The sequence below is a fragment of the Corvus cornix genome, chromosome 5 (genome assembly GCF_000738735.6).
Source record: "Corvus cornix cornix isolate S_Up_H32 chromosome 5, ASM73873v5, whole genome shotgun sequence".
Lineage (NCBI taxonomy): Eukaryota > Metazoa > Chordata > Aves > Passeriformes > Corvidae > Corvus > Corvus cornix.
In genome coordinates, this window is record NC_046335.1 from 59,449,198 (window position 1) to 59,471,748 (window position 22,551).

Below are 22,551 nucleotides of genomic sequence, written 5' to 3' on the forward strand. Positions count from 1 at the left end.
CCCCTCTCTGAAGGGAGGCTTTCCCAACCCGTCCCGGCTACGTGGCCATTGTCATCCCTGGCACTGGCGGCGGCAGGTGAGGTAGGCCAGGTGGCGATCCCGCTGCCAGTCCAACCAGTTGGGTGTGACGGGCGGAGGAGGAACGGCTCCCTGCCTGTCCCCGCCCGCGGCGCCGCTCCTGGGTGTTCACCCGCCGGGCTCCTGCCGTGACCGGCACCTGGGGCACGGCTCCCCACGGGGAAGGTGGGGCTGGGCCGGAGCAGGCAGGCGCCCAGGGCGGTGTCCGACCTGCCGCTGGAGCAGCCCTTTCCTGGCCACCTGCCAGCCTGCCCGAAGTCCACCGTGCTCTGTGACCTGCCGGCAGGAAGAGCCCTCCTGGAGCCCAGGGCAGGAGGCAGGGAAACCTCTCGTCCGATGTAGCGTCTGGCAGGGCCAGGGTATGCTGGGGAATGGGGGCAAGGGGCCTCACACAGCCTGGCAGTGAGGATGTAGTCCTGGGCAGGGGTCCCTCAAGGGTGGGCTGCTCTGCAGTGATGGCTGTGGGCACCTTCCTGCCTCTGGGGGAGAGAGAAAAGCAGCCAAAACTCTCCTTCACCCACACAGGGATGTGGGATCTACTGCCCACCACCAGCTGTCCTGCTTCCCCCATGGCCTGAGGGCTGTAGGCGCTCTGAGCTGGACACAGGAGCAGGTGAGCCTGGGCCCGTGGTCTCCCCTCCCGTGCCCTGCTGCTTTGGCCAGGCTGAGGTCTAAGGGTTGATGTGTGAGCCTGCACCCTGCGCTCAGCATGGGGAAAGATGCCAAGGATGCTGGCTCATTTATTTTTTAGGTAATTGAGACTGACCAGAAGTCTGTGGTGAATTAGCAGGGCTGTGAGCCTGTGCAGAGCAAGTGCACTGCGAGCACTCGGACAACTGCAGGCTTGAATTATTGATGGAGTTTCTGTTTTCCTAAGTGCATCATGATAGGCAGCTGCAACCGGGAGAATTCGTTGCTTCCTCTCTTTCTCGAGGACAGGGTCTGGTGCTGAGAGCTTTCAGAGAGCGGGCAGCCAGCTGGCTCTCCTCAGGCCCTCGGGCTGAGAGGGAAAGGCCAGTTATCGGAGCAGAGTTGGGGACTGTGTTGCAAAATTCCTCAGGAAGCGCATCCCTTCTTGTCAGCGTGGCAGGTGGGTCTGGCCCAGGAGCCCCACGGGGGCTCAGCCAGCCTGGATGAGGGGCTGTGTCCGTCCTGGCTCTGATGGAGCTGGAGGAGAAGGGCTCTGCTCATGCTTCACGGTGTGGGGGCTGCCAAGGGTGTCTGGCCATGGTGACAAACCTTGCCGCGCGCTGGACAGGTGTCCGGGGGTCTCAAACAAGCGGTGAAGCTGCGTGAAGGGCCGGGACGTGGCAGACAGAGCCGATGCCGTTCTGTTCCCCCTCCCTGGTGGCCGCAGGACGATGGCCGTGGGCGCCTGGTGCGTCCCTTAGCAGGCTGCTGGGGCAGGGATGATGTGGCAGAGGAGATTCTGACTTGGCAGGTGCTTGGGTTGAACTTTGCCCCAAGTGTTCTGTGCTGAGGCAGCGGCCTTAGCCCCAGGGATCCCAAGACCTTTGGGTGACAGCTCTCCAGGGACTTGGGGCATGGAGCAGGGCTGGAGCAGGTTGTTGGAAGAATCCACGTAGAGGACTATGCTGGAGATCCCCTGTGCTGCAGTGGTGCTGCCTGTCAAGCCTCCAGCCTGAGTCTTATCTGCCGGATCTTGTCCATTTTCCCTGGTCTGTGGAGTACAATTCCCCATCTGTTGGCTCGGTCTGGGCCCTGGGGTTAATCTTTCCGTGGCAGACTCCAGGAAAACGCTCCTGGTGGGGAGCCTTCAAGGCCTGGACTCCATCCTCTGGCACAGGAGGGTGCAGGTGAACTCTAAGAGGGTATGTCTGTGGTTTGGCCCTGGAAATTTATTTTTCCAGGCAAAGGATTTGTTCTGTGGGAAGGCAGTTCTGCCAGAAGAAGCCAGGGTGAGAGGTTTTGGAAGAACCTGCCGTGTCAAAGCTGGCTGCAGCTGGAGAGCTGTGGAGGGCTCAGGGTCTGGGGTGCCTGTCCGGCTCTGGCCAAGCCTTTATGCAAACTGGAAGATCGTGGTGGGGAAGCTCTGTGCACACAGGTGGGCTGGCAGCTGCCTGCTGGCCAGCAAGCAGCTCTGCTCCCGAGGCTCTGTGACATCTCTCCAGTGGACCCGCTCTGGCTTTGGGACCTGTGGGCACAGCACAGGGTGGGGCTGGTGCTGGGAAGTTGGGAGATAAGGCCAGGGGGATTTAGATGTGGAGCTTCCTGGGTCACTGCGTTGTTCCCTGGTGTTCCCTCGTACTGACTGCTGGGGGAACGGAAAGGGTTCTGCCCCTGGGGTGAAGCCGCTCAGGGTGTGCTTTGTCCTTATGCTTTTTGGTTTGCCCTGAACTGAGCCAGCTGAAATATTTTTGGCTTGCTGGGGTTTTTAAGTAACGGGTGTGTCAGCAAGTGCCTCTCTCATGATGAAAGGGCCTTCATGAGCCATCCTCAGAGCCGGTCAGGGTCTGGCTCTGGAAGAATGCTCTGTAGTTGGATCTTCAGAGGCTGGGGGGAAGAGGAGGGGGAGGAATGGGCGCAAAGCGATCCCTGGAATTTTACCCTTGCGGGTTCCTGTGTACTTGGCTTTGCGCTGTCACAAGCAGCTCACTGGCTGGAGGGAGCAGGATGCATAACTGAGGCTCTCCCCTTCCTGCCCTCCCTGCCTCGCTCCGGAGATGGCCACTGAGTGCCCCAAACAGGCATTGGGATGCGTCGAGTGGCTGTGCTGTGCCCCGTCCCTGAATCTGGGGCGGTTTCTTCACGGCTGAGGGGTGTAGGGCCGAGTTTGGAGGTTGTGTGCCAAACCCAGGGAATGGCCGTGCTCCAGCCGGGATGGCGTTGGCTGTGTCTGCGGGGACAGCTCTTGCTGGCCTCTCTGGACCTGGCACTGCCTCTTCATAATTATGTCTTTAATCCCAGATCGATAGAGGCAATGGCTGGAACGAGGGCGGAGGGAGCTGGTGTGTCCTGGTGGTGGAGGAAAACTGGGAGAGGCCCCGTTCTGCTGGCACCTCTTGCCCCTTGTGGAGCCATGTCCAGTGCTCAGGGCAGGAATGGCGACTGTGCAGGCAGCATGGCCCCTGACACCGAGTCTCTCTGCTTAACGTGGCCTGATCCTGCTGAGAGACCCTCAGGGTGGCCCCTCCTGAGCATCCACTGGTGGATTTGCGGGTGCGAGGGGGCAGGAGCCGGAGGGTGCGGGACCTGTCCTGTTCCTTCCCCTGCTGTTGTGTTTACTCCCTGTGGAAGGGACGGGAAGGAAACAGCCTCGCAGCTGCTCTGGCCCCTTATCTGGGGCCCTAACAGCCCTGCAGGTTTCATTGTTAGTGTCCATGTTTCCCAGCCCCATTCCCAGGGAACATGCAGAGGTGGGGACTTGGGGCTGGGGCGGCCCAGTGGGCTGTGCGGGCCCTGCCTGGCAGCTGTGTGGGACCAAGGGGATCTCCTGGGGCTCCCGTCTCTCCTGTCCATGGTTCCCACAGAGCCAGACCCTGCTAGTCCACACTTGCTGCAGGCGTGATCCTCTTCATGAGACCAGACTAGCCAAGTCTCTCCTTGGAGTCAGGGCGCTGCCTCTGCCCTCCCGTGCCCTAAAAATCTGCCTGTTCTGCATTGGCACAGTTGAGGGCTGGCTGGGGAGCACAGCTGCTTGGACAAGGCCATGTTGTGGAGGATCCCTCGTCCACAGGGGGCTGTTCCCCTCCTTTAAAGGGTTTGCTGAAATACCAGTCTGGAAACAAATCCCAACGAGCCGGGGGACTGCTGGCTGGGATTTTGGATGCTGCTGTTTCGTGGGGTGGTAGGACTGCCCTGTGTCCTGCTGGACAATACTGGGATGTGGCAAGGAGCTGCTCCCCTTCCGTCAGGGAGCCCTGGAAAGGCTGAGGATCTGTGTCCCTGCTTAAAGTGGGTGGTAGCCCACCAGAGATACGGAGTGCTACTCAGGGATGAGAGTTGGGATGTGTCAGCAGTGTTCTGGGAGGCACCGAGCCTCTCCTTTGGAGAATCCTGCAAGTCCGCAGGGCAAGTGAGCAGCAAGGGTCAGAGCCATCCCTGCATTTCCATACAAGGCTCGGGCAGCTGATCGGTTGGAAAAGCCTCAGGGAGTACCTGCCGCGAGGTGGGAGGGGTGGAAAGCTTCGTGCATGCGCCAGGAGTTGTGTCTGGGAGCCTCCAAAAGCTTGCCTGTGCTCCAGAGGGTGGTGGGCCGCGTTCCTCCCAGGGTGCCGGGCTTGGCTGGGTGTGCCACAGCTCCTTCTCCTGCTGGGCACCACGTGGGCACGAGTAGAGCAACTGGATTTTTTTACTGATGAAGGCAGATGACAGAGTGGCAGTGACCAGATGGCGGAACGTGCTGTGGGCACCCTCCAAAGCGCTTGGAAAGCGTCCACCCTGCGTGGCTGGGCTCCGTCGCGGCGGTGCCACCGTGGCTGACACGCGCCTGCACCCGAGGGAGGCTTTGGGGAGCAGAGCCGCAGGAGGAGTGGGGAGGGGTGTGACGGACCAGAAGAGTCTTTACTGAGCTCCTGTGCACCAGCATGTGCTGCAGGCTGGGTCCCGAGGGGCTGCAGGAGGTGCTGGGAGCAGGGATGCTGCCTAAGCGAGCTCTCAGCCCCGGGTCGTCCTTATCGGCGCTCCGGGGCGGTGGCACCGGGGAGCAGAGTGGGCAGAGCCGGTGCTGGAGACCGTGGGAAAGCAGCCTCTGTGCCGCCTGCCCGGCTCGAGCGAGTCCCCACACGCCTGCCGTGACTGCACAGCTTTGGGAAAACCTCTCGGGCTTGCAGGGACTCAGCCGGGCTGCGCGGGAGGGGTGGAGGGCTGAGCCCTGGCCACTCCTCCCCGCTTCTGCCGTTTCTCTGAGGGGTGCTGGAGTCTCTGTAGAGCTGGGGGCTGTTGTGGGAGCAGCGCCGCGTTTGCCGCCCACCGGCCCTTCCAGACGCTGCCCATCCTTCAGAGGGGAGGGGGTGGGAGAGAGGCGCCCGTTTCCCAGCTCCGTGCCTGCCCTACCTCCTGTTTGGAGTTCTCGTGTGTGATTTTGACCTGCTCCCGCTGTCCCTGCAGCTCTCTTCCCTCCTGCTTCCTCACTGTGGTGGCTGGGCTGTTTCTCCCATGACTCTCTGCGTCTAGACCTGGCTGTCCCGTGCCTTTGCCAATCAAACCTGAGCTTCCTCCTCTAACAGGTCTGTATGGAACAATATTGCCTTTCTGTACCAAAATGTTGATTGTGGCTCACTTGCTGTTCTCCTTTGGGCGGGGATGTTGGAGGGGTCCAGGCCAAAGCCCATTCCTTGGTCTGTGGGCTGAGCATCCCTGGAGGGTGGTGAGTTTTGGCAGCAGTCACAGGGGCTGATGGGATCCCCATTAGTGGGATCCCATTGCATTCCATCCCCTTTCCTGGCTAGGAAGGAGCTGTGGAGCCAGGGCCGTCTCCCCATCTCTTACCACACCAAGGAGGAGGGAGCAGATAAGTGACAGGGCCCTCTCCCTCCGCCCTTCCCTGGAGGAAGCGGTGGGATGTGGGTCACTTCTTGTTCTTCAGGAGTGTCCCCTGCCCCACCCCAGGGACATGCCCTCCCCTCCTGCACTTCCTGCCCACAGCTTTTCCTTACCCATGAGGTTTTCCCTCAGCCCACAGCAGCTCTTCTGAACCTGGCTCAGCCCCACCTGTTTGGTGTGCTGGGGGGAGCTTCTGGCCCCACAGTGACATTTTTCCAGGCTTTAACGCTGGGGCAGTTTGCATCTGAGTCCTGCTCCAGGACCCTCTTGCCAGCTCTCTGGTGATGGGTGGGAGCGGGTGTTAATGCCGTAAGATTTTTTTTTTTTTTTTTTTTTCCCCTGTTCTGAAAATCTGTCTTAATGAAATCAGTCTCTTCTGACCGCTCTTCTCTCCTCCTTTCCTCCCCCAAAATCATGTGCAGTGAAGAGAGGGGCTCCTGCCCTTTGAGGTCACTTTTCCCACCCTCACCTTGCCACCAAGCCGCCTTCGCTTGTGCCTCCCTGTGCCCCCCGCCCTGCCCACCCTGGGCACCCGTCACCCATGGACGACTCGGAAGTGGAGTCGACCGCCAGCATCCTTGCCTCTGTCAAGGAGCAGGAGGCACAGTTCGAGAAGCTGACCCGGGCCCTGGAGGAGGAACGGCGCCATGTCTCAGCCCAGCTGGAGCGAGTGCGGGTCTCCCCACAGGACGCCGGCCCGGGCTTGGCCAACGGCACGCTCACCCGGCGGCACCAGGTAAAACACCCCCTCGGCAGAGGGGCGTGCACAGGCTCCTGGAGCCCCCGGAGCTGCCTTCCCTCAGCCCTCCTTGGATACGGGAAGAGGAGGAGGGCCCAGCTGTTCTTGTGGCACTGGTGTACTGGAGTTGGTCTGGGGGTGCGCAGGCCTCCCTCGGCAGACAGAGGCTTCGGGGGAGGAGGTGCCAGCCTGGAGGGTCTTGCTGCCAGGTCGGCTCTGCTCTGGTTTTGGGAAGGTCAGAGGTCGGCTGTGCTGAGTTCCAGGGCATCTCTGCTCCCCATCCCACTCGGCTGCTTGGAGGGCAGCCGAAATGCTGGGGCTGGGGGCTGCGTGTCTCCCTCTGTGTGTGACAAAGGGCAAATCCCTGGAGTCTGTCGGTCCCCCCACGGCCAAAGCAGGGCTTGGAGAGATCTTCTCTGCAGGGCTGGAAATGTGGTCTCATCTGCCTTGGCTTGAGGTGTCTCCTCACTTTCTCAGGCTCAGTCTTGGAGAGGGGTGCCCGGAGGGCTGGTGCGTGGTGGTGTGCAGGAGCCGGGTGCCTTTCCGGCTGTGGAAGGTGGTGGTGCCAGGAGGGACCTGTGGGGCAGGGCAGGATGGACAGAGGAAGAGTTCAAGTGTCAAACAGCAGCACCCTGCGATCGGCCACCGCGCGGTTCCCCCAGGCCCGGGGGGGCCTCTGGGGTCACTGGTGGCTCCTGCCTCAGGAGATGTGGAAGGTGTCCGGGGCCCTGCTGGGGAGCAGGGAAAGGTCGTGGCCATTCCATCAGGAGCGTGCGGGAGAGCTGGGATGTCAGGGTGTCTCCTCCGACTGTTCCCCAGGCTGGCCCAGAGGAGGTTCTGCTGCACATGGCACAGACCCCTGAGGAGTACGTTCCTCTCCTGGGGCTCCCGTGGGGTGCACGGCGGGTGTGTCTGTCCGATGCGTGAGACGGGCTGCTCAGGGCCCTGCAGGGAGGTGAGGATGGATGCGTGGTGGATCCGTGTAGTAACAGGCCTGCTGCCCTGCTGTGTTTCAGAACGGACGTTTCCTGGGCGATGCTGACCTGGAAAGGCAGAAGTATTCAGATCTGAAGCTCAACGGGCCACAGGTAGGGGGAGCTCGGCCCTCTGGCTGCGGGCAGCCTCCTTGCTGGGGGAGGGTCCAGGACAGTGCCCCAGTGTCCCCATTCCAACTGGGAGAGGGTGACTTGGGCTTCTCATGTGGCCACTCTGGCTTAAAGGTACCGTCTTCCGAAAGGTATCAGGGCTCCCTGTGAGGAAAGATCTCTCATCCAGCTGACTCCCAGGAAGGTCCAGACTGGTGACAGGGTCTGACTGCCTGTTGCTTTCTCCCGTCAGGACCACAGCCACCTCTTGTACAGCACAATCCCCAGGATGCAGGACCCGGGCCAGATCGTGGAGGAGACGTACACCATGGAGGAGGACCCGGAAGGGGCCATGTCAGTTGTGTCTGTGGAGACATCGGATGATGGGACAACCCGGCGTACAGAGACCACGGTACAGGCCTGGGGACACCATGGAGGGACAGGGCACGGTGGGGGACCCTGGTGGCTGGGTGCTCTGCCATGAGCTGAAACAGGGCGTGAAATGGTCCTGAAGTAAAGTGCTGGGCCGGCAGGGGAATGTGGGGACGCAGGGACATGGTGGGTTTCCTGATGTGAGCGTGTCCTGCGCACGTGTCACCCCTTCCAGGTGAAGAAAGTGGTGAAGACCGTGACCACCCGGACGGTGCAGCAGGTGCCGGTGGGGCCTGACGGGCTGCCTTTGGAAACGTCCCCCGTCACCAGCAACTACGTCCAGACCATGGACAGGAACTTCCGCAAGAACGGCAACGGGGGCCCCGGCAGCTACCTGGGCCAGGCGGGCACAGCCACCCTCCCTCGCAACTACCACTACCCCGACGGCTACGGCCGCCCCTACGAGGACGGGTACCCGGGCAGCGACCACAGCTACGGCAGCCTGTCCCGCGTCACCCGCATCGACGAGCGCTACCGCCCCTCCATGGACACCTACCGCGCCCCCAGCCGCCAGGACATCTACGGCCCCCAGCCCCAGGTGCGCGTCGGGGGCAGCAACATGGACCTCAACCATTTCCACCCCGAGCCCTACGGCCTGGAGGATGACCAGCGCAGCGTGGGCTTTGAAGACGTGGACTACGGGCTCATGTCTGACTACGGCACGGCCAGGAGGGCGGGGACCCCGTCTGACGCTCGGCGGCGGCTCAGGTACGTGGCAGGAGGCTCTGGGGTGCTCTGGGGTCCCTTGAACTTCACCCTCCTTGGAGGAGGGAGGACCACGGACACGACACTTTGAGCTGAGTCACACGTGGCTCACGCAGGAGAAAACTTGCATCCGCTTCTAATTGTCCGCTTAATTGGTGGTTAAACCTGGGTGCTAATTGAGCCGGTCGTCCTGCAGCCAGGAGTTCCGGTGGGCAGCTGGATGTAGCTCCAGGCCCTTCCCTCTGTGCCACCAGGGCCGTGTGTGCCCCAGTGTGGTGCATCCCTCTGGGAGTGGTGCCTGTGTGGGCTGTGTGTCGGGAGCAGCTGCAGTCCCACGATTGTGCTCTCTCTGAGCCAAGAGCAGCCCCGGGAAGCGGAGCTGAGCCCAGGCTGGGGTGAGCAGGGCTTGGCCCCACAGTGCCCCGGGAGCGTTCCTGCACAGCCCGACCCTGCCACAGGGCAGGGTGGGAGAAGCTGCTCAACCTGTTCGGCAGCAGCAGCAGCAGCTTCTCCTCCTTGTGTGTCTGTGGCGATGGCGGCTCCTCCAGCTTGCTGGGCTGTGCTGCCCTCGGAGGCCAGAGCAGGGTCCTGGAGCTCCTTCCTGCCCTGCCAGGCATTCAGGATGTCACATGCCTGAGGTCGTGACTCCTGCCCGTTGATCTCTGGTGCCAGCTGTCCCTGCGCAAGTACTGCTTCCTGCTCTGCTCCTTGCTGGGCTGTCAGCAGGACTTTGGGCAGGTGCTGGGGGATGGCTCTGGGGGTGGTGAGGTAGCAGTGGAGCGAGGGGCTGAGCCAGAGTCCTGGAGATGGGGAAGGGACTGTATCAGCACCTCCTGAGTGCCCCAGAGTGGGCCCAGGCAGACAGGTAAGGCTCAGCACAGGCTGCCTAAAATCCTGGGACACAAAACAGAGACAACACGGAGAGAGACCTGGGGGAGAGGAGACTCTTGCCAGCCCCTGTGGAGATCTGCCCAATCCAGGTGCATGCTGTAAATCCGGGGTAGCTCCTGGCTGCGAGAGGGACCAAAGGAGCAGCTTTGTCTGTCCTTGTGGCTGGTGCCAGCACAAGTGCTCCTGGGCTCTGCTGAACCAGTCAGGGCGGTTGCTCACCCAGATGGATTTGCTCGGCGTCCTCGCTTTGTGCAGCTTGTGCCGGCTGGAGGAGGGCAGGCAGGGCTGCTCCAGGCTTTTCCCCCCTTGGGCAGCCGGGGACGAGCCAGTGTGGGCAGTTTTGAGCACATGGCCATCAGGTCTCATCCCTCAGGGAACATCTTGGGCAGAAGGGGTTACACGGGTGTGTCCAACCCCTGGCTGCTTGGCCAGACAGAGACTCTGGCTCGTGTACTTTCCCTGGGCTGTGTCCTGGGTGGCCTTTGAGACCACAAGCCCTCTCTGCTGCACAGGAAGGTGTCTTTGCTCCTGCTCCTCCAGGTCCTGGAGGACAGGGGTTACAGGAGCCAAGTGCAGGAGCTGCAGCCGGGTGGGAGGCTGGGGGATGTGGGTCATGCAGGGAGAGGTCAACTCTGTTGGAGTTGTGGGAGCGACTCAGGGTATGAAAGATGGGTTGGTGGGCCCCTGAGCCGGCTCCCCCTCCCCGGGCAGAGAGAGCGATAAAGATCACAGCAATCTGTGGAATCCAGGCGCTGTTGAGCTTGGCTTGTCCCTCACCTTCTCAGTTACCGTCCACACGGGCTGCCCAGCTCGCAGCGATGGGAACAGGGAGAGCAGCGTCCCCCCGCCTCAGAGATGTTTGTCTTGAGCAGGAGCCTGGCTGTTAACGACTTCCCTTCGGGGAGGCAGCTCGCCAGGCACGCGGAGCCGAAGGAGCGCCTCGAGCCGCGGGACACCGCGCGCGCTGGCTGCCGTCGGCCGCGGAGAGCTCCGGCCCCTGCTCTGGGGCTCTTCTCGGAGCTCCCTCTGCAGGGAAGGAGGGAAGGGAGGTCCTTCCTGCTCCCTGCCCAGCCCCGTCTTGCCTGGGGGGGGATCCGGCACCGCAGGAGGTGGAATCCCCCACACTTGCAGGGTGGGATCTGGCACTGTGGCGGGATGGGACCTCCCTTCCACGGAGCTTGAGTCTTGGCACGGGAGCGGGATCAGCTGCCAGCCGTGTTGGCAAGTGTTGGTGGCCGCGTCCCGCTCCAGCCTTGTGCTGCTGCTGCTCCTCGGCACCTCTGAGCAGCCAGGCGTGGTCCCCACTGGGACCTGCTGGAAGCCAGCCGGGCAGCCCGCCGCCGCACCACGGCGGTGCCACAGCGCCCGGTGGGTGCGTGGCTGCGCAAGCGGCTCTAAAGCTGGTGGCTTGGGCAAGTCCTGTACCAGAGGCTGTAGGAAGGGACGTGGTGGCAGCAGCAGGACCTGCCACCATCCTTGTCAGGAGGCTCATGGGCAGGAGCTGAGTGTGCCTGATCCAGGAGCTCGGGAGGTGGCTGAGCAGCCCCTGGGGCAGGTGTGAGCCAGAGCAGAGAGTGGAAGCCTCTCCTTGGGTCTTGTTTGAATGTCCTCAGTGTCCTGGCACAGCAGGGGTGACGGAGCTGTTCCCTCCCATCCCTTTCTGTTGGAAATCACTGGATTCCTCTGCCTGTGTGGGGGAAGGATTATAGTGCCAGTGACTGCAAAAATGGGAGAATCTGGGGTTTGAGATGATGTGTGTGTTCTGGGAGTGTGAAATGTCACTTCGGCATGTGGGGCAGTAGTTAACACTTCAAACTTCCGTGTGCTTTTTTGGGCTCATTCCCTGCGCTGCCAGTCTGTGGATGAGCTGCTCCTGGTCAGGACGGGGGTGGGCAGCAGTGCACCTTGCCTGTGGGGCTGGCTCTTGCCCGTGCCCCAGGGCTGGCTCCTGCTTCCACAGGGCTCAGAGACCAGGATCCAGCTTCATCCCTTCTGGTGGGCTGGAGGGGGCACAGCCTCCCCCAGGTCCGGGATTGTGCTCAGACACCCTCTGTCCTCTCTCCTAGGAGTTATGAAGACATGCTGGTGGATGACGTGGCCCCCGACCGGTACTACTGGGCCCCGCTGGCCCAGCACGAGCGGGGCAGCCTGGCCAGCCTGGACAGCCTGCGGAAAGGCGGCCCGGCCCCAGGGAACTGGCGCCAGCCGGAGCTGCCGGAGGTCATAGCCATGCTGAGCTTCCGGCTGGACGCCGTCAAGTCCAACGCGGCCGCCTACCTGCAGCACCTGTGCTACCGCAACGACAAGGTGAAGACGGAGGTGCGCCGGCTGAAGGGCATCCCCGTGCTCGTGGGGCTGCTGGACCACCCCAAGAAGGAGGTGCACTACGGCGCCTGCGGAGCCCTCAAGAACATCTCCTTCGGCAAGGACCAGGATAACAAGATCGCCATCAAGAACTGCGACGGCGTGCCTGCGCTGGTGCGCCTGCTGCGCAAGGCCCACGACATGGACCTCACCGAGGTCATCACAGGTAGTGACTCCAGGGAGGGCAGGGCAGGGCAGGCTGGGCCCTGGGGTGGGGTCTGTGACCAGGGTCCGAGTGCTCACCTTCTGCTTGTGGCGTTGCAGGGACGCTGTGGAACCTCTCCTCGCACGACTCCATCAAGATGGCCATTGTGGATCATGCACTACATGCCCTGACGGATGAGGTGGTCATTCCCCGCTCCGGCTGGGAGCGGGAGCCCAACGAGGACTCCAAACCCCGCCATATAGAGTGGGAGTCAGTGCTCACCAACACCGCTGGCTGCCTTAGGTATGGATCTGTCAGAGCACTGGCCTGGGTTTGGGCTGCAACACTCTTTCCGGGCTGTTCCTGGCACTTCAGGGGTCTGTGGAGCAGCTGCTCTGCTAAGACAGCTGCTGGTGACGCAGACCCTGAGTTTGGAGGCGTTTCCCCTCGGTGAGGGGAGCCACAGGAGCCGTTTTCTCTCTTGAGCTCTGCGGGGTGCGGGCTGCCCCTCGCCTGCTCTCAGCTGTCTCTCCGGTGACGGTTCTCTCCTGCCTGCCAGGAACGTGAGCTCGGAGCGGAGCGAGGCCCGTCGGAAGCTGCGGGAATGTGACGGGCTGGTGGACGCCCTGATCTACATCGTGCAGTCCGAGATCGGCCAGAAGGACTCGGACAGCAAGGTACCCCACAGCGGGGCTGGTGTCGGGAAAGGGAGAGCCTGCGTGGGGTGCACCTGGCGCAGTTGGACCAGGAGGTGTCTGGCTCTCATCCTGCGGTTTGGGGTAGCAATGTTGGCCTCCCCAGCGGGGGCCTGGTTGTGTCACTCATCCCCACGCTGCTGTCCCTGGCTCAGGGCTTCCCAGTCTGCCTGGGTTAAGGTCTTGGCTTGGGTTTTCCTTGAGCTTTAAGCTGAAGGCTGGGTCGGGCCCTCGCTCGCAGAGCTGGAGTGCTGCTCCCAGCGTCTCAGTCAGACGCTCTGGTTCTCTCCCCAGCTGGTGGAGAACTGTGTGTGCCTGCTGAGGAACCTGTCCTACCAAGTCCACCGCGAGATCCCCCACGCCGAGCGCTACCAGGAGACGCCCCTTGCCCCTGCCAACAATGCCGGGCCCCACGCCGCCAGCTGCTTTGGGGCCAAGAAAGGCAAAGGTTCGTGTGCCAGCAGCAGCAGGGAGGGGAGGGAGGGGGACAGAGGCGGCTCTCGAGGGTGGTCTGGGGTCTCTGTGCTCCTACTGGGGCATCTCGTGTGAAGGCTGGAGGGGGCAGCTTTCTCCAGAGGTGCAGTGGTCCCTGCTTCCCTGGCTCTGGGAGCTGCTGCTTGGCTTGCCCCAAAGTGTTTGACACAAGCTGTGGTGGGTGTCCGTGGTGGCGGGATGGTGACGGATACATGTCCATTAATTCCACGCCTTCCCTTGTCTCCTGTGTTACCCCTTCCCCTCCCCTTTGCTTTCTTGCCAAATGATCTGCCCCATGACGCTGTCGGCACCTCTCTTCTCCTGCCTCCCCTCTCTCCTGTCCTTCTTCCGCCTCACCAATAGACGAGTGGTTCTCCAGAGGTGAGTGCGCTCTTGGTTTTACTTTTCCTGTGGTTTAATTGGGTGCTTTCTCCAGCTCTCTTTGTCCCCCCTCCCCAGCTGGGCACGTTCTGCCTGCAGCGTGGCTAATGCCCCCAATGTCCTCTCCTGGGACACGCTGGTTGCTTGGCTTCAGCTCGCCTCTGGGCTTGTTCCTGCAAGTGGCAAAGAGCTGTTGGGCCGAGGTGGGTGGGGAGAGGAGGAGTCTCACGCCTCTCCACTTGCCATTTGAAGGTAAAAAGCTCCCGGAAGACCCTGGTGCCGACACAGTGGATTTTCCCAAAAGAACAACTCCAGCCAAAGGTATGCTCCTTGAGCAATTATGCAGGGCTTGGGTGTCAGGGCAGCTTTTGCCACAGCAGCCTGGGAGAGGAGCAAGCAAGAGGAGCTGTTTCCTATTCAAGTGAGCCTCTCCGATGGGCAGAAGTTGGGTTTGGAGCAGGAATGCCCAAGGGCTTGTTAAAACGGGAGCTCTGCCAGTAGTTGTGAGGATCTTGTGCATGGATGAGGTCAGCGCTGCCTCAGGACAGCCGCCCTTCAGAGGGAAGTACTGCTCCAGGGGGTCAATCACAGCCCCTGGCCAAGCAGCGGCTGGAGTCTCTGGTACCCTGGGGCAGCCTGGCCCTCTGTGCCAAGGATCCCACCCCCTGGGAGCCTGGGAAGAAGCTTCCAGCCTCGTCTGCCCAGCAGTGCCCCTTTGGATTAGGCAGACGCTAGTGGAGCCCTTGGATAAGCCCTTCCTACCCATGTGCTCCCGGCAGGCTACGAGCTCCTCTTCCAGCCAGAAGTGGTGCGGATATACATCTCCCTCCTGAAGGAAAGCAAGACCCCAGCTATCCTGGAGGCTTCGGCTGGAGCCATCCAGAACCTGTGCGCGGGCAGCTGGACGGTGAGTGCCCGCAGAGCTGGCGGCGTGGCAGGGAGGGGGCCCGGGCGGCCGGGAGCACCGCCCGTGGGGCCGGCAGGTGTGCCCAGCCCCGGGTGACGCGGTGGCCCCGTGCCTCCCCGCAGTACGGCCGCTACATCCGCTCGGCCCTGCGCCAGGAGAAGGGGCTCTCCGCCATCGCCGACCTCCTGACCCACGACAGCGAGCGCGTGGTGAAAGCGGCGTCCGGGGCCCTGCGCAACCTGGCTGTGGACCTGCGCAACAAGGAGCTGATCGGTGAGGACGGCATGCTCCCTGTACCCACGCGGGCTAGGCAGGAGCTTCCTCCTCCTCCTCCTGGCTGCCGGGGAAGTGCGTGGGCACAGCGTCAGCCCAGCTTCTGTCTGCTGCCCCCGCCCAGAGCAGAGAGTGCTGAGCTCTGCAGAGAGGGGCAGCACAATGGGTCACCTGCCGGTGGTTTTCCCTTCAGTCCTGTTGCCTGCTTGCTCATGCCCAGCTCTTTATCCTTCCCAGGCAAACATGCCATCCCCAACCTGGTGAAGAACCTGCCTGGAGGCCAGCAGACCCCTGCCAAAAACCTCTCTGAGGACACAGTAGTGTCAATCCTCAACACCATCAATGAAGTGATCGTGGACAACCTCGAGGCGGCCAAGAAGCTCCGGGAAACACAGGGCATCGAGAAGCTTGTGCTGATCAACAAATCTGGGTAGGCTCTGCTCAAAGGATGATGCTGGGGGTGGAGAGGGACTTCACTGTCTCCAGGTTTCCAAACATCTCTTCCTTCGCCTCTTCCTAGGAACCGCTCAGAGAGAGAAGTCCGGGCAGCCGCCCTCGTCCTGCAGACAGTCTGGGGCTATAAGGAGCTGCGGAAGCCCCTTGAGAAGGAAGGCTGGAAGAAGTCAGATTTCCAGGTGCGGGGATGCCCTGGGGCGGTTGGTGGGGGGTCCTGCAGCAGGGAGGAGGGTGTTCCTGGAGCTTGGCAGTACTGGCCTGCAGCTCTTCACCCTGCTGGTGGCACTGGGCACTCGCAGAGGTGTCCCTGTGCTGTTTTTCAGCCAATGGCCAGCAGGAAGTCTCTGCTCGGAGCACTCTGTAAAGTGTTGTGCCCCTGTCCCACATGAGCATGAGGCAGGAATTTTGTCACCCCAAGTGCTGCTGTGGCAGTGCTGAAGAATGAGGTTCTCCCAGGCTCAGTTTCCTTCCCAAAAGCGGGGACTGCCCTTGCTGCTGGAGGGCCGGGCACTACCCTGGTCCAGGCAGGCCCCCCCATTCTGACAGGGGTGCAGTGGGGGCTTCAGCACCCTCTGGTTACTTTGGGCCCCTTCCTCAAGGGCCGTGGGAGGGCTCCTGGGTTTGTGCTAGTGCTGGTGGGAAGGAGCCTCCGGGCCCAGGGTTTGAGTGGTCACTGTCTGTTATGGTAGGTGAACCTGAGCAATGCCTCTCGGACCCAGGGAGGCAACTCCTTTGATGACAGCACCTTGCCTCTCATCGACAGGAACCAAAAAACAGGTATGTGCCCACCTTCAGCACCGTGCCCGCCATCGTCCCTCTGCCTCATGGGTACCCAGGGCAGCTGGTGTTGGTCCCCTCCCTGCTCTTCAGCTTTGGCTCCCCTGGCAGCCAGAGCTGCTCACACAAGGCCATCAGTCTGGGACTTGGGTGGCTTTCCTGGACATCAGAGCTGTCAGTTTGGGCCTTAGATGGCTTCTTGGGGCTGGCACCTTAGGTCCTGTGGTGTCCTTGGGTCACAGAGCTGCAGCTGCAGCTGTGCCCGGGCTCCCCCAGCCGGGGCAGGGAGCAGTTCCTCTGCGGCTCCTGGCTGCAGGGACTGTCCCTGATGTGCTCTCCCATGCTTGTAGACAAGAAATCCTCCCGGGAGGAGATCCAGATGAGCAACATGGGACCAGGTAGGAGAGGGGACCCTCCCTCGGTATGTGGGGAGTGGGGCAGAGTTCACATCTGCTGCGGGGGTGGTGCAGCAGACTGACCGACTGTCCCCTCTCCTGCTCCAGACAACTATTCCACGCTCAACGAGAGGGACCACGGCAGGACGCTGGACCGATCCGGTGACCTCGGGGAGATGGAGCCGGTGAAGGCAGCGCCGCTGATGGTGAGCAGTTCTCCTGAACTCGGGAAGAGTGGGATGGGTGCAGGAAATGCCGCATTGCTGTCCTGGCTGGCAGAGGAGGGGAGAGCTGGGCTCCCACAACTAACACCCCCCATGCCATGGCCCCCTACTAACCCCGTGTGTCTGCAGCAGGAGGAGGGGCAGGAGTCTCAGCCCGAGGTAGAGGAGGCAGAGGAAGATGCTGCTGTGCCCTCCCCCGTGTCGGTATGTCCCACGGTGTCCTGCCCAATCTGACAGTGGTGACAGATCCTGCTGTGCTCTTAGGGGTGCTTGGCCAGCCAAATCCTGCTCCAATCACTGCTGCTGCAATCACTGGTGCCGTGATCCTGCCTCCGCCCTTGCCCCTGCTCCAGCCTTAATGCCTGTCCCCCCCTCTCTCTCTCTCCACAGCAGAAGATCTAGCTGGCCTCCCTGCCTCCACTCCGTTTGGGTTGATAATATATTATATATATAAATATATAACTCTTCATGGTGGAATGGACCGACTTTTACCTTGTCTTATTGTTGGAATTTTTGCTGGACTCTCTGTGCCAACCATCCAGCCAAACGCCTGGGCCGGGTCCCCGGGGCAGCCCGGGCCCACTCGGTCTCCTCGGGCCGCTGCACCTCCCTGTTCTGGGACACCACCACTGAGAACAACTCCTCCTCCTCCCATCCTCCACCACCTCCCTCTTCCTGAGAGTTAAACCTTCCTGCCTGACTCTGCCGGATCAGCCGGCGTGGATGCTGCACAAGGACTCGGATCTCTGCCTTGACCAGGAGCTGCCTTCTCTCCCACACCTTCGCCCTGCTCCGAGGCGTCTGCAGGGACAGGGACTGGGACCTCACTCGCCGCCGCCTTGTTTTTGGTTTGGTTTTGTTGCCTATAGGATATATTTTTTTGTGCAGGATCACTCTTCAGCCGGGGCCGTGGGGACAACAGGAGCATCCCTCCTCCCTGAGGGCTGCAGGACCAGAGTCCGGGGGCTGGAGGCGCGGGGGGGCGAGAGGAAGGAAAAGCAGCAATAATGTCTCTTGCTTTGCTCTAGATGAGGCTTCGAGGGCGTGGGAAGGGGGAGATCCAGCTCTGGATCCTGCAGAGGGGTCTGGATGGGGCCCTGGCTCCCACCCCAGTGCCTGTGTGAGGAGGATCCTTCTGTGAGGAGGGGGGGCGTGGGCCGGGGTCCCGCGGAGGGAGGAGATTCGGGTTTTGGGGAGAGCGGGCGGTTCAGGGCGCACTGTGCCGGGCACCTGGAGCCGGGATCCCCCGGCGCTGCCCTGCTGACTTTCTCTTGACACGTGCCTTTCTTTTGCCACTGTGAAATAGCTCTTTGAATCGTACTGTCCAGCTGCTTCCCTGGGAAAGGGGAGTTTCCCGGGCTTCTGGCAGGGCTGAGCTCTTCCCTTCCCCACTGGGAGCCTTACCTGTCTGCAGTGGGGCTGGGAGCCTGTCTGGGGGGAACCCAGCTCCCCTGCCCTCTCTCAGAGGGTGCAGGGGGTGCTCATCGGCATCCTGGCCTGGGCTGCCGCGGGAGCTGGGATATGCTCCTCCTCCTCCTCCTCCTCCTCTTGGCTGTGGTGCTGGGGCACATCCATGTGCTGTGATCTTTCGGGAGGCCCTGGGGCTCCCTGTGCAAACTGGAAGCCTCTGCAGGAGGCTGCAAACTGGAGCAGGAGCCCTCCCAGCCCGGGGCTCCCCCCGGGCGGGCTCTCCGGGGCGCGGGGAGGTGGTGGGGCGGAGCTGGTGCCTTGCTCCTGCCCCAGTTCACCCCCAGTTCTGGCTGGGCCTGCCCTGCTTCCAGCCCCACCTCAGCTCGGTTGGGTTTTGTTCTGGGGTCTAACTCTTCTCTTTTCCTTTAAATATGTAAAACACTAATTCCTTTTTTAATTTTTAATTCCAAATGAACCAAAAAGCCAGCATCCCCCTTCTCTCCTCCTCAGCCCTGGTGGGGAGGGGGGCCAAGGAGGCGGGGAGGGGGAAGCGCCAAGCCGTTCCTTGTCTGATTCCTGTGCACACTCTTGTAACGCTTTTAAAACAAAATGATTTTTTTATATAAATAAAGTTTTTAAAGTGTGATGCGCGCCTGCCCCTTTGGTGTTTCTGGCTTTGCTGCTGGGCCCAAGTGCCTTTTCCAGGCATGGTGCTGGTCTCCGTGGCTCCCAGAGGTGTCACTTTGTGACAAACCATGCGGTATTTTTCAGCCCTCCCACTTTGCCTTGGACCCTCATCCCCAAAGCCACCAGTGAGCAGAGAAGAGGCAGGACCCAGGTTCTTTTATTGCTTCAGGTCCAGGGGGCAAATGCCAGGGATGTCTTGCAGGGAGCGAGGCCTGGCTTGGCAGCAGCAAGGCTGGGGACAGTTGGCTGAGCGGGACCCACACCAGGGATGTTGATGGGTGGGACGTGAGGCGTGTTTGGGTCAGCAGGGCCGAGGCCAGGCATGCTGGTGGTGAGGACGGTGCTGGGGACGTCCAGGCAGGTGGCTGTGCTGGGTACCTGGGGCTCAGACGAAGAGCTTGTCGTGGCAGGGCTGGCAGTACATCTTGTCGCCGCACTCGCGGAAGGTGCCCTTGTGCAGCCGGCCCAGGCAGTAGGTGCAGACAAAGTGCTCGGGGGTGGTACCTGCGCCCCGCGGCCGTGATGCAGCGCCCGGTGACGGGGCGGCTGCAGCCGTGGCAGATGGTGCCCTGCCGCTGGTGGAAGTGCAGCTCGCAGTAGGGCCGCCCCTCCAGCTCGAAGAAGGACCCGCCGGTGAAGCCAGTCAGGCACTCCTGGGGGAAGGAGAGGGGAAGGCTGGCACGGCCCTGGGAACGCAGCCATTCCGTGCCTCCCCGCCGTCACTCACCGTGCACACGAAGCACTCGGTGTGCCAGACACCCTCCAAGGCCGATAGGTAGTTGTCCGTGACAGGGCGCTCGCAGCCCCGGCATTTGGGGGCAAACAGGGCCAGGAAGTCCTGGTGGCAGTACGGCTTCCTGTTGTGCTCCAGGAACCCTGTGGGGAGGAGATTGGGATGGGCACCCGCCTGGGGACAGCTCCTGCTGGGGGCAGCGGGACATGGACATGGTGGTGCCCAGGACAGAAGGCAAGGAGGAGACTGTGGGGAGCTGTCAGATGAGGCGGTAAGTGCAAGGGCAGGGGATACCTGGGATGGGGGCAGGACCCCCACACCTGTTCCTTGGGACATACCCTCCTCTCCGAACACCTTCCCACAGTGGGCACAGAAGAAGTGCTCGGGGTGCCAGGTCTGCTCCAGGGCCGTGAGGACTTTCTGCAGGAAAAGCCGAGGTGAGGGGGCTGGTGGTGGTGGGGGCTGGCGAGGGAGGGCAGGGGGGTCACTCACTCACTCACCTCACGGATGGGGCCGGCGCAGTAGGCACAGCGGGGGGAGAAGGCCTGGTGATAATCCTCCTCACAGAACGCCTGCCCACCCTGCTCGAAGAAGGGCCCCTTGTCCAGCTCCTGCCCGCAGCGGGCGCAGGTGAAGTGCTCGGGGTGCCAGGTTTTGCCCAGGGCTGTGAGCACCTGTGGGGAGGAGGCACGGGGGCTGCAAGGGTGGCTCCGGGGGGATGCCCAGGGGTGCCGGGCTGGCGGCGGGGGCTCACCTTGCCAGCGATGGGCTTGCAGCAGGCAGCGCAGAGGCCGGCGGGTGCAGCCGTGATGCCCAGCTCCTGCAGGTCCCGGGTGAGGCTGCCCAGCATATCGTCCAGCAAGGACTCCGCGGGCACCCCGGCTCCCTGTCCTGTAGCTGCCAGCTGCCGGGAAGGAGGGTGGTGAGGGCTGGGTGAGGCCCAAGCCCCCCAAGTGCCTGGCCCCGGGCTAAGGCTCACCTTGCTCTGCGTGTGGCCCAGGTCGGCCAGGAGCTCATCCAGCTGCCGGGCGGCCTCCGTCGGTGGGGGTGAGGGGAGCAGCGGCTTTGGGACTGGCACGGGGGTGCTGGACATGGCAGAGAGGGGAGGTGCTGTGGTGTCCACCCCAAGGCCAGGACTGAGACCCCTCCACCCCTGCCAACACAGCCCTTTCCCACAGGCCACCGCACGGAACACTGCAGGGTACAATCTGTCCCAGGTGACCCTGGATGGCAGACCCCAGCAAGGAACGGACAGCCCCAGATGGCTTCGCCCTCCCACGGCCATTTTCACCTGTACACTGAATCCGAACCTTCTCCTGGAGGCGGAGCTCGAGGTGGCAGCGGCACCTGGAAGGACAAACCCTTGTGGCAGAGCCCTCAGGCTGCTCCCCTGGCAGCTTCCCCTGCCCGGCTCCAGCACCCCATCACGAGCTGAGGGCTCTCTGTGCCCAGGCATTACCTTCAGGGTACCATGCTGGGCATCCTGGCAGGAGCTTGATCCCTGTGGCACGCGGTCCTTGGAGGCCAGGCAGGAGCTCTGCTCCAGTTCTGCCAGCAAAGCATCTGCACCGAGACGCCCAGGTCAGGCCTCACAGCCACTAGCTGCCCACCCTGCGCTCTTGTACCACTCCCAAAGCCTCAGGAGCAAAAGGAGTGTCACAGCAGGTCCTGCTGGCCAGCTGCCAGTGCCCCGAGGGGCCCTGAGCACCCTCCCTGAGACCCCCATCCCAGTGCAGGACGTGCCCACCTTCCCAAAGAGCGGCGCAACGGGTCCTGCCCCCGTACACCATCCCTGGCCAGCAAAGAAACCTCTGCCAGTCCTCAGCTTGACCCAGCACGAGCCCTGGCAGGGAAAAGCTCACCCTGGGCCCATCCTGCGTGCCCGGAGCACCACTTCCCCCAAGGAGGGGCGAGCGCTTTTCCTTTCTGCTTTTGCCTCTCTGCCTTGGCTGTCCCTCACACTGGGACACAGGGAGTGCTCCCAGCAGAGTGGCTGCTCCCCCAGGCCAGGCCAGGGATGGCTCCCAGCTCCCACTGGCTGCAGCGGGGATTGTGGTGCTGCCGCAGCCCATTTCCTGCTCTCAAGCTCGCTCCATTTTTGGCCAAGTGCTCGCTCGACCATCGGCCCCATTGGTCCCTTGGCACGGGGGAGGCACAGGAGGGAGCAGGGCTCCATGGCTGCCCCTCTGCAGCACCCCCTCCCAGTCCTGAGGCAGAGGAAGGAAAAGGCTCCCCGGAGGTGCCGAAAGCATGACCCCAAGCCAGCCCTGGCTGCAGAACCAGCTCCGGAGAGGCCCAACTTACCCAAATCCTCCATCCTGCCTTGGCGTGGGGTCCCAGGGCAGGGGCAGCACCCCGAGGCGCTGAGACGGCAGTCGAGGCTGCGCCAGCTCTGTTCCGGTCTCGCCTCCGCCCCCCGCGCCGGGGTTTGTCACCCAGGGTTTCCTCTGTGGGCTGCGTGCCTCACACCACGTGTGACGGGCACAGCTGGGGCACGGGGACCCACCAACAGCCCAGGCTGGGGCTGCGGAGGGGAGAAACTGGCCAACAGGCTGCCCAAGGAGCTCCAGAAGCCAGGATGGGGGTGTTCTGCTGACCCAGGCCCTTTCCAGAAGCCACTGGCCACGTGTGACGAGGGATGGCATCCCTGTGCTGGCTGGAAATGGATTTGTGGCAGCGTGATGGAGCAGTGCCGTGATATTCCAGCAGAACCTTGCCTTTGGGGGATGCTTCTGGAGCCTCATCTTGGATTTCCAGGTAACAGCAAATCCTTTTTTGGCAGAGAAATCTCCTGGTGCTGCTGGGAGCAGGCAGTGGATGTGGGAACAGTTCCAAGGGACAGGGGGAATGTCAGTGCCAGAGGTGGGTGCACGCGGCTTGGCGAGTCCTTTGGGCTCGTTTGGCTCTTTGGAGGAGGCAGCGCCTGGTGGGTGACCGATAACGCCTCTGTCACCTTGGCCACCAGCTCTGCCAAAGCTTCACCATGTCCTGGCTTGGCTCCTCTTTAGTCCAGCCAAAAAAACCTTGGGAGCAAAGGTTAAGAGCCACAGACTCCATCCTCTCTGTGGTGAGGGCACCAGCACCCGCACGGGTCGGGCTGGCACCGCCTTGGCCCCGCTCCCGGGCACTGCTGAGCCCCCAGGGCTGGGACGGGCCGGAGCCGAGCCCCTCAAGCTGTCACCCCAGGGGTCACCT

The 22,551-nt window shown here is 62.4% G+C and overlaps 2 protein-coding genes across 8 annotated transcripts in view; one reads left to right on the forward strand and one right to left on the reverse strand.

Moving 5' to 3' along the window:
• Positions 1–18,582, forward strand: part of CTNND1 (catenin delta 1) — a 28,794-nt gene extending 10,212 nt beyond the window's left edge. For 2 of the 7 annotated variants that reach the window (XM_039553453.1, XM_039553454.1), the window contains exons 2-20: positions 5,149–5,267; positions 6,006–6,319; positions 7,339–7,410; positions 7,661–7,819; positions 8,015–8,547; positions 11,502–11,965; positions 12,064–12,247; positions 12,504–12,621; positions 12,934–13,087; positions 13,477–13,494; positions 13,747–13,815; positions 14,274–14,401; positions 14,524–14,674; positions 14,912–15,104; positions 15,195–15,309; positions 15,820–15,907; positions 16,258–16,305; positions 16,411–16,508; positions 16,656–16,882. In XM_039553453.1, coding sequence (XP_039409387.1) covers positions 6,125–6,319; positions 7,339–7,410; positions 7,661–7,819; positions 8,015–8,547; positions 11,502–11,965; positions 12,064–12,247; positions 12,504–12,621; positions 12,934–13,087; positions 13,477–13,494; positions 13,747–13,815; positions 14,274–14,401; positions 14,524–14,674; positions 14,912–15,104; positions 15,195–15,309; positions 15,820–15,907; positions 16,258–16,305; positions 16,411–16,508; positions 16,656–16,760 — 2,892 coding nt within the window. In that variant the 5' untranslated portion in view covers positions 5,149–5,267; positions 6,006–6,124 and the 3' untranslated portion in view covers positions 16,761–16,882. Of the gene's footprint in view, positions 1–514; positions 5,268–6,005; positions 6,320–7,338; positions 7,411–7,660; positions 7,820–8,014; positions 8,548–11,501; positions 11,966–12,063; positions 12,248–12,503; positions 12,622–12,933; positions 13,088–13,476; positions 13,495–13,746; positions 13,816–14,273; positions 14,402–14,523; positions 14,675–14,911; positions 15,105–15,194; positions 15,310–15,819; positions 15,908–16,257; positions 16,306–16,410; positions 16,509–16,655; positions 16,883–16,916 lie in introns of those variants that run through there. The other 5 variants (XM_039553452.1, XM_039553457.1, XM_039553456.1 and 2 more) reach the window with 5 other exon arrangements.
• Positions 18,583–18,907: 325 nt separating this feature from the next.
• Positions 18,908–21,765, reverse strand: LPXN (leupaxin). Its single transcript, XM_039553463.1, is given in 10 exon segments — positions 18,908–19,119; positions 19,121–19,276; positions 19,351–19,499; positions 19,695–19,776; positions 19,857–20,030; positions 20,111–20,260; positions 20,336–20,441; positions 20,648–20,703; positions 20,816–20,919; positions 21,661–21,765. Coding segments are annotated over 10 exon segments (1,101 nt in total). The 5' UTR covers positions 21,674–21,765; the 3' UTR covers positions 18,908–19,008.
• Positions 21,766–22,551: the final 786 nt, after the last annotated feature.